The sequence below is a fragment of the Thermobia domestica genome, chromosome 2 (genome assembly GCF_964235325.1).
Source record: "Thermobia domestica chromosome 2, izTheDome1.hap1.1, whole genome shotgun sequence".
NCBI lineage: Eukaryota > Metazoa > Arthropoda > Insecta > Zygentoma > Lepismatidae > Thermobia > Thermobia domestica.
The window spans coordinates 223900014-223910261 of NC_137455.1; the positions used below are offsets into that span (position 1 = coordinate 223900014).

The following is a 10248-nucleotide window of genomic DNA, read 5'->3' on the forward strand; positions in this document are numbered from 1 at the left end:
ATATAAAAATTAATGACGATGTTAGTAATTGGTCATTCTGACGACTGCAGTGTTCCTTATAGTCTGTTCTACGATATCCGTTATTATTGAGAATTAAGAAAGATGTACGTAATTAGTCATTCTTACAACTACAAGCTGTTTTTATAATTTAAAGGATATGTTATAGGAAATTAGAAAAAAAAACTTTGTCATTCCTGTAACTTACCTTACCAACTGGCGCTACAGCTCTTTGTGAGCCTTGGCCTCCCTAACAATGTGCCTCCATGCTTTTCCATCCTTGGCGATCTCCCACCATTTCTTCACTTTTAATCGTTTTAGGTCTTCCGTTACGTCGTCTATCCACCTTGTTATTGGTCTCCCTTTCCTTCTTACAGAGTATATTTGCTCCTTCATTATTTTCCTTTGTATTCTCGATTCTGGCATTCTCTGTACGTGGCCAAGCCATCTTATTCTCTGAGATTTAATAAACTTTACAATGTCTTCACTTTTTAATATACTGTTTACTTCTGCATTGCTCCTTATTCTCCATATATCGTCTTCTTTCACTGGGCCGTATATCTTGCGTATTATTCTTCTTTCGAATCTTTGTAGAGCTTCTTCTTCTGCTTTGTTCATGACAAATATTTCTGCTCCGTACGTTACGATTGGCCTGATTAATGTTTTGTAGATGGTAACCTTGGTTTTCCTGTTTATGAGTTTGCTTCTGATTAGTTGCATATTTGCGTAGTAAGCCTTGTTTCCCATGTGTATCCTTTCTCTTATCGTTCCTTCCTTTTTGTTTTGTTCGTTGATTGAAATACCTAAATATTTAAACGAGCTCACTCTTCCGAATTCTTTCCCATGTATAACCATGCTTTTCTTCTTAAATTTCTCTGGTTTCCTAGTGACAATCATGTATTTTGTTTTGTTGACGTTTGTTTCTAATCCAAGTTTATTTGCTTCTTCTTCTAATCTTTGGTATGTTTCCATCAGATCTTTTTCTGTTTTAGCCACTATTGCAATATCATCTGCGTATGCGCATATCTGGGTACTTTTGGTGAAAATTGAGCCTCTTTTGTCTACTTCCTGTACAGCTGCGTGCAGTGCTATAATAAAGAGCGTGGTGGATAGCCCGTCTCCTTGCTTGACTCCTTTGTAATACTGAAATTCTCGACTTACAGCATTTCCTATTCTTACTTTAGCGCTTGTTTGGTGCATTATCATCTGTGTTAAATTAATCAGCTTATTGGGAATGCCCATTTGCTGCATCACCTTAATGATTTGGATTCTATTTATACTGTCAAAGGCTCTGCGATAGTCAACAAATAGAATTATAAGGTCAAGTCCGTATTCGTAATGTTTTTCTATAATTTGCTGTAGAACGAATAGCTGATCAGTCGTGCCTCTTCCAGGTCTAAATCCACACTGGTATTCTCCGATTATAGTTTCTGTGTACTTTTTCATTCTTTTGTTAATAATGTTTGTTAATATTTTGTACGCCGTGCTCAGTAACATTATCGGCCTGTAATTGCTGCATTCTGTGCGGTCTCCTTTCTTGTGTATTGGGCAGATAATTCCTCCTTGCCAATCCTGAGGCATTCGTTCTTCTTCCCAGATGCGCTTAAGGACTTCATGAATTTCTCTCTTCATTGTAACGCCTGCCATTTTTATTAATTCTATTGTTACCTCATCTTCGCCTGGGGCCTTATTGTTCTTCATTTGGTTTAAGATTGTTTCCACTTCTTCATATGTTAGCTGCTTTTCTGTGACGTCCCTTGTATTCTTCCCTATGTTTGCAGTGGTTGTGCGTTCCAGCTCTTGCGTCTCTTCCTTTCCTAATTGTTCCTGGTAATATTCAGCCCACCTTTCTAGTATGCTGTGTGTATCTCCTAACATTTCTCCATTTTTGTCTTTGTAGCCAATTTCTTTGGGTTCATAGCCTTTATTTATCTTTTTGATGGCTGCGTACATTTTACTTGTCTCGTTCTTTTGTTCGCTCAGATTATTTATCTCCGTTATCTGCTCCATAATCATCTCCTTCTTCTTTTTCCTGCATTTGTGGTTGGCTATTCTTCTCTTCTCTTTATAGTTATCAACGTTTCCTCTTGTTTCCTTTTGTAGCATTTTCATCCTTGTCTCATTTTTCTCTTTTATCTCTCTCTCGCACTCTTCATCGAAACACCTGTTTCTCTTTATGGTCTGTATCTGTTCTCCTGTTATTTCTTTAGCCGATTTCTTCAGAGTTTCTTTAATTTTTCCCCAATGTGTATGTATTGTTTCTCTTTCCGTTTCCGTCCATCCTTCTATTTCTTGCTTTATACTTTCTTGATATCGTTGTCTATTTTCTGTTTTTTCCAGTTCTTTTGTGTTCCACTTTGTTCTACTAAGTATATTTCCTGAATGTGTTTTTCTTATCTTTTCTCGCAGCTTTACTTTCAATAAAAAGTGATCGGAATCACAGTTTGGTCCTCTGGAGCTTTTGGTGTCTATTATTGCTGATGCGTGCCTTTGACCGATCAGTGCATGGTCAATTTGGCTGACTGAGTTCCCACTTGGATTCTTCCAGGTTCCTAGATGTATACGTTTATGTGGAAAGCATGTACTTTTTATTATAAATTTCCGTCTGATTGCCAGCTGGCATAACAGATCACCATTACTGTTACTTTCTTCGTGTATTGTATGCTTTCCACTTACCACTTTTATGCTATCGTTCTCACCTATCTGGGCATTGAAATCTCCCATGATTATCTGTATGTCACACTTAGGTGTTCTGTCCAGAGCTTCTTCTAACTTGTAGAATTTTTCCCTTTTGTAGTCTTCCTTCTCTTCTGTCGGGGCGTGGACTGTTAAAATACATGTTTCTCCATTTACCTTTTAATCTGAGTGAACTGATTCTTTCGTTGATTGGTTTATATTGTAGGACGCTTCCTCTCACTTCTTTTGAAACGATGAATCCTGTTCCGTATTGGCCAGTTCTTTGCTCCGTTCCACAGTAGAACATTGTGAAGTCTTTCTCCTCCATTTTTCCTGTGCCTTGCCATCTTATTTCTTGTAAGGCCGCCACTTGTATTCCATACGTCAGTACTTCCTGCGCTACTTCATGCATCTTGCCTGGTCCTAACATACTTTTCACATTCCAGGTTGCCAGAATCATGTCCTTATTCCGTATCGCCGATCCATTTCCTATTGTCCCGTCCTTCCGAGGCACATTTTCGGGTTTCTGAACGATTGATTTTTTCCGGTGTGAAGTTGTTAGCCTCACGCCCAACCCCCAACCTGGAGGACCGGGTGATTTTTTGTCAGGGTTGTCTTCCCTTAGCTTTTATGGATCCCTCCACGAACTGCAAGGCAGCAGTGCTGGTTTTGGTCCACCCCGGTTGACTCCGGTGCCTACTACATCTAGTAGACATTCCCCTATCCGCCACCTGGGGAGGCGCCTGGTAGGGGTCCAGCAACCCCTTGCCCGATGGGCCCAGGCATTCCTGTAACTGTAGAGGAATTTTGTAGGTCTGTTCTGTGATATGTATTAGTACTGAAGAATAAATAGTAACCATTCTTTCAGTTTTGTACTTAACTTGTTTGCTTTCAATCTATATTTTCTTGTAGTTAGAATTGTTATAAGACCAAGATATCAATTGGAAGATGGTTACAAAGAAATAAATTTAAGAAAAAAGTTAAGATTTTAAGCTAAGTTTGGATATCTGATATTTACCCTCTTTTACGCTCTTGGTTCAATTTAGCTGTATTTATATGCTTTGGACATTCGAGGCAGAAATGGCTAAATCGAGAACCGTTACCTACTAACAAACACAATAGGTGAAACCTAAAAATACGAGCCTTAGCAGTTATAATTTTTGTCAAATTAACTTCCTGCCATTCTGTCCTTCTGCCATTTCGTCCGCTGCCATTTTGTCCTCCTGCCATTTCGTCCGCTGCCATTTTGTCCTCCTGCCTTTATTTCCTGCCGTTATGTCCCCTGCCATTTTGTCCTCCTGCCATTCTGTCCTAAATTCTGAATAGAAAGCTTGCAATAGTAAGATGTTTGTAGATGACTGTCAATTAGAATTGAAATATTATTAGCAGTTCAAATTTTGGAGCATAATGAATAAATCGAAAATTTATGTTGAAATCTTCATTTATCAAGCAAGAAACAAAATAGTTTAAAGCCCGACAATTCAAATTAACTTCCTGCCATTCTGTCCTCCTGCCATTTCGTCCGCCTGCCATTTTGTCCCCTGCCATTTCGTCCGCCTGCCATTTCGTCCTCTGCCATTTTGTCCTCCTGCCATTATGTCCCCTGCCATTTTGTCCTCCTGCCATTCTGTCCGTTCCCCTAGTTGATAACTGATTAAAATGTGTTCCCTTGAAATGAGATCGTGTAAGTCTTACCGCCTAGGGGTTGGAGCTGATAACAACTATGACAACTGAGGGGGGAGAGTCGCGTAGCCTCTCGCGTGGGAAAACCAAGTATGACTAATTGGTCAGGTGGAACGATCTCAAGGAAAGAAACAAATCTTCTGATGAAAATCACGATAACAGATGTGTACCCTTGAATTGAGTTTTATCCTACAATCTGTAATATATTGACTTACTATTTAGACCGGGACGGAATATTGTACTACATTTAATACTCTCTCACTGCGAACCAAATAAGCTTACCAGTGTACTGTAAGTTATTTCAATAAATTAGAGTGCTAAGAACAGTGGCTCGCAAGGATACTCGTGAACCGTAAGTCATACCAGGGGGTCTATCATCGAAATCTTAGTTTACGTAGGTATAATATTTGTCAATTAGGATCGGACAGTAAGCAAGATACAAAGGATTGAAATAACTTATAGTACACTGGTACCCTTATTTGGTTCGCAGTGAGAGAGTATTAAATGTAGTACAATATTCCGTCCCAGTCTAAATAGTAAGTCAATATATTACAGATTGTATATAGAAACTGGTAGGTACTGAGAACAGATGCTAAACAACGAAAACAAAACATAATTAAAAACTAGAGACAAATATAATGTAAATGTACATTAAATAATAAGTAAAACGAATATAAAGAGTTATCTACTAACATACTTCAGTAACACGAAGCTTATATATATCATATTTATATACATAATCTTACCTTTCATCATGCTGTCTTGAATCTTCAGCGGTTCCTTGTTCTTGATAACATGGAGAAGAATCATCAACAGAAACAACAATTTCAGTTTTGCGACGTTTAGCGGCGGCTCGAGCAGATTTTGAGCGCTTATTTCGTTTTCTGGTTTTTGATAAAGGTCGTTTACGAGCCATTATGTATTTGCAGTATATCAGCTCACGCCTGATTGGTAACACCTTCAACTCGTTAGCTACACTGCGAAATAGGTGATAGTAGGACCTTGTAGTTGTAGAACATCCCGTCGAAAATGCGAGTGGCGCTAGCGTACAGATGTTCCTTTTAAAATGTTAACACTTTGCGCATTTATTCTCGAAATACATAAAGTACGTTGGTAATACATGATGAAGTATAATGTCGAGAGGAAGAAGACATTTCAGTGTTTAGAACGATATATAAATGTTGAAGATCGCTGGCCTCTTTCGACAAATATAAGTAATCAAAAAACGGATTTGCGTTGTGGTGTGCAGTTTAGTTGCATTTTTTCATTCCAATATCTAGTTCTTAAGATAATTAAAAACAAATCAAGCTTCAAGAAAAATTTAATACCATTTCATTCTAATCAATAATAATCAGGGAATAACATATTCAAGTTTCGGAACGAAATTTTTATTAATTATTGCACTAAATTGGAACAAATTTTAATTAATTATATAAGCGCATATTGATTATATCAACATAAAATTAATCATTACTACTATTAAATATATTGCTATAATGTTATATACTCAGATCATTTCGATAAATTGTGTTCTTTAGTAATTCTGAGTAGAGTGCCAACGCCCTTAATTTCAAAAGATTTGTAGATTCACTATATAATTTCTCTAGATTATTGCGAACAATTCATTCTAGCAAACCCAATCCCTGACAGTTGTCCAAATTCCTCTGCACCGTAGACTGAGCACAGTTTCTGGCAGAGATTGGTGTTATAAAAATGTTAATTGAACACAGTTTATTCACAGTTTATCTAGGAAAATTTAAAACAAATTGTGGAAATATATCTAGTGCGAACAACATTGCTGCCATAAAATGTCTTCTGAAGTTAAACCAGATTAGTGAGAAGTGGTTTTATGAAATCGGTTCAGCGTTTCAAGTAAACATTCCACTATCACCTTCAACAATCTACGGAAATCGGAAGTGGTTAGAATTTGCAAGTACCTCCGACTTCAATGTTGATTTACACACGGCAAAAAAGTATATATATATATATATATCGAGAAGCGGTTTCTTGCATTCGATTCACCGTCCCAAGATTAGGGCCCATCTCCTTCGTACGTTAAACCTCTGTTCATATTGGAAGTGGTAGAAATCAGTCGATTAAGTTTCAACGTTGACAAGGTTTCAACATTAGATTCAGTGTCTGAAGAGAACAAACATACCATCACCACACGCAACAGTGTGCCAAAACCGGAAGTAGGTGATATTTACTAGTAATTCCGATTTCAATATTGATTTCCATAGGGCAAAGACGTTTCGGAGGGAGTTCGATTTTTTTTTTTTTTAACATTTGACAGATTCCGCGTCCGAACCATGAATTTTGTCTCGCATTTCACCTATCTGTTAAACCGAAAGTAGTGAACATGTACTCTTTTGATTAGAACACTGATCGGGTAACGAATGAAAGGGAAATAGATAGCGACAATCATTTTTTTAAAATAAGGATTCAGTACCGCAAGAATATGTTTCACATCTGATATTTCTCATTTATTGCAACAGGAAGTGATATATATCAATTAGAACTTCCAGTTTCAATATTAAGCCCTACCAAGTCATAAATAAAGCAAGAGATAGCGAGTAATGAATTATTGATAAGGATTCATAGTCCAAGGAACAGGTTCTATCTTTGAGGTCTTTCCTCCATTGCAACTTGTATTTATAGATATGTTACTTTAAGTCTGAGTATTGCATCTCCATAGTTTGTAATTTCATATTGTGAAATGAAACTCACTTGCTGATATTCAGTATTGGTGTGAGACTTCCATATTTGGTGAGTAGTAGGGACCGACGTATATCTGGTCGCGCCAACAAAAATATTTGGATGGTCCTGGCTCAATGACCTAGGGACTGGCTCGGGGTTAATGACTAGGGGTACCTAGGACTACCCCCTCGAAATTTTGGCAAGAGTACCTTGGCCCACCAACTAAATTTCGGGAGGGATATCTAGGACCAATATGAAATTTTGAAAATTGTAAAATTTAAAAATTTCATATGGTAGTATATTATCGGGGTATGTACACCTTGTCTCAAAAAGGTTGAGCTCATTCTTTATTGCTGTTTCGAGGAAAAAAAATTTCTAAGTCCAACTTCGGGTATTTTCGGAGAAAACTAAACCAGGTTCGAATCTCGAAGCCAACCTTTGCAATCGGGAAAAATTTTGCAGATGTGTTTTTCTTCTTTTAATATAATCAGACTTGTTACCAATTGTATAAAAAGAGTAACATTGATTGAAATACTTAATGATACTATATTTCGAAACTTTGTATTAATGTCAGCTCATGCTTGTTTGTCATTTAGCTCTCCATTAGTAATGGAACATTTAGATACGTAAACGAATCTTTCCATATGTAAAACAATGCTCAAAGTTAAGACATAGAACGTAATTCACGCCTGAGTACTAAAATAAAATTCAAAGTAGAACAAAAACAGCGTTTGAAATGGATATGAGTGTTATAATTATCTAGAGAGCCGTTATACATCGCTAGAAGAACGTTCCGAAGAGTGCTTGCGTTAGCTCAGTGGTAAGCTGTTGTATTTCAAATCGTAAAGTAATGAGTTCGACTGCATATATATATAATCATTGCAGAGCATAGTAATTATTATGTTTAAAATATAACATCTGAGATAGATGTTCACAGTACGTCGGTATTATATATGAGAATATTAAATACACATTAAGAAAATCGTTTAATAGCAATAAATAAATTATATAGTGTATTTATTTGCAGCTAGGGGGCGCGGTGGCTCAGTGGTAGAGCATTCACTTCTGGTGCTTGGGGTCCCGGGTTCGATCCCAGCCTCGACCAAGTGAACTTTGTGGTGGACAAACGCCTTGCTCGTGGGTTTTCTCGGGGTGCTCCCGTTTCCTCCCACTTTCTTCATTCCACCATTTCACTCATCTCTCATCATCACCGTCTCCTTTAGCCTAACCGGCATAACCGTGGGACGTAAAACTCAAAGATTTCATTTTCATTTTTTATTTGCAGCTATTTGTCATATAGAGGTTACCTCTCATACAGCATGTCATTTACATTCTTGAAAAATTATCCCAGGCATAAAAAGAGGGTATAAACAGATAATTCGAATTTAGGACAGAATGGCAGGAGGACAAAATGGCAGGGGACATAATGGCAGGAAATAAAGGCAGGAGGACAAAATGGCAGCGGACGAAATGGCAGGAGGACGAAATGGCAGCGGACAAAATGGCAGGAGGACGAAATGGCAGCGGACGAAATGGCAGGACAGAATGGCAGGAAGTTAATTTGGCAAAACTTATAACTCCTAGGGCTCGTATTTTTAGGTTTTACCTATTGTGTTTGTTAGTAGGTAACGGTTCTCGATTTATTCATTTCTACCTCAAACGTCCAAAGCATATAAATACAGCTAAATTGAACCAAGAGCGTAAAAGAGGATAAATATCAGTTACCCATGTCTTAACTTTTTTCTTAAGTTTATTTCTTTTTAACCATCTTCCAATTGATATCTTGGTCTTATAATAATTCTAAGTAGTACAACTTTTATTTATGACGAAAGAATTGTCCCGTGGACTCCCTCTGAATTTCTCTCAGGGTCTAGCTATCATGTAACAAAGAATTAAATCTACTAATTGCTTTCACACAAAATATAATTTTGAAACTTGGGAGCCTAGTGGTATCTTTGTGTCTGTAGTATGTAATAATAATGATACGTTATGCTCTTGAACATCTTAATGGTATTTGTCGTTTGACTTCAGAAGACTGAGTTTAGCCTGCAAGTACAAGTTGCCTATAGTTAAAACATATCAGATGTACGATCTTGTTTAATAATACCTGTCCCTCCCCCTCCTCTATCTGAAAAGCCCTATATTGTTATTCACATATGAAATCCAAAGACAAGGGCAATCGTCTTTATCCAGTCATATTTTTAATACAAGTGTAAGTATTAAAATGTGCTACGCATGGTTGCAAGAGGCTGGGTGTTTTTTTCTTTTCTTTTTTCTTTTTCTTTTTCTTTCTTTTTTTTTGTTAATACTGAACTTAGGTACCTAATATTGGAACTATTTTTCTTCATGAATTGATGTAAGAAGCGGCCGCGTGATTTTCGACCAATTATTTCATCACTGGTATCTATGAGCAATGAGATAACAACAGTGAAAGACAAACTTCGTTCTTCTCAAACTTGATACTTTGAAAAACTTATGAAAGTAGTTTCGTTATCCAAATACATATTCAATCAAATCAGTTTCAGAAGTAGCATTAATCTTATAATAACGTGATGGCTGTAAGAGTTACCCTGAAAATGTATTTTGTATGTTTTCTTTTTTTCGTAATTCAGAGATTTTTTCCTGAATTTCACTGGTGTTATGAGGAACCTTAAATTATCAGGCATTCCACTTTAATCGCTCCCCTTTCACCCCCAATGCAATATTGGGTATATTTACTGCTTAGTGCAGCTTAAAGGAACCATGATCGTGCATATTTGATTTCTAACTTGCTTGCTTATAGCGTTGCCCACAAGACGATATGAGAATTCAGGTTTTCTCGTCTTGGTCGTAAATGTTTGTAAATATCCTGTCTCGAATCAAAATTTTCTCGTCTAGTTTTGTAAATTTATGTACAAAATGTGTTCTGATTTCCGTCTTAGATTCATGTAGAATTTATCAGAATTCTTCCAGGTTACGACGAGTTCACGAAAGATTGATATAACGACATTTAAATCATATTTATTAATGAAGTAAATTGTGTAATGACTTGCATATCTTTAAAAGTTGATAAATGCTCTTTCTTGTGTTCATACTATTACCTTATCAAATTGCATATGACATATATACAATTAATCATATCCTATATTTTGAAAACGGGAGATCCTATGTCTACCGAAAGTTCTAGTGTTTCTTGTGAGTATTCTACAATTTGTT

The 10248-nt window shown here is 36.8% G+C and overlaps 1 protein-coding gene across 1 annotated transcript; it reads right to left on the bottom strand.

The window, feature by feature from the left end:
* Window positions 1-219: 219 nt before the first annotated feature.
* LOC145679343 (uncharacterized) lies at window positions 220-2721 on the bottom strand. Its single transcript, XM_081749927.1, has one exon. It carries the CDS (start codon window positions 2719-2721, stop codon window positions 220-222), a length of 2502 nt encoding a protein of 833 aa, XP_081606053.1.
* Window positions 2722-10248: the final 7527 nt, after the last annotated feature.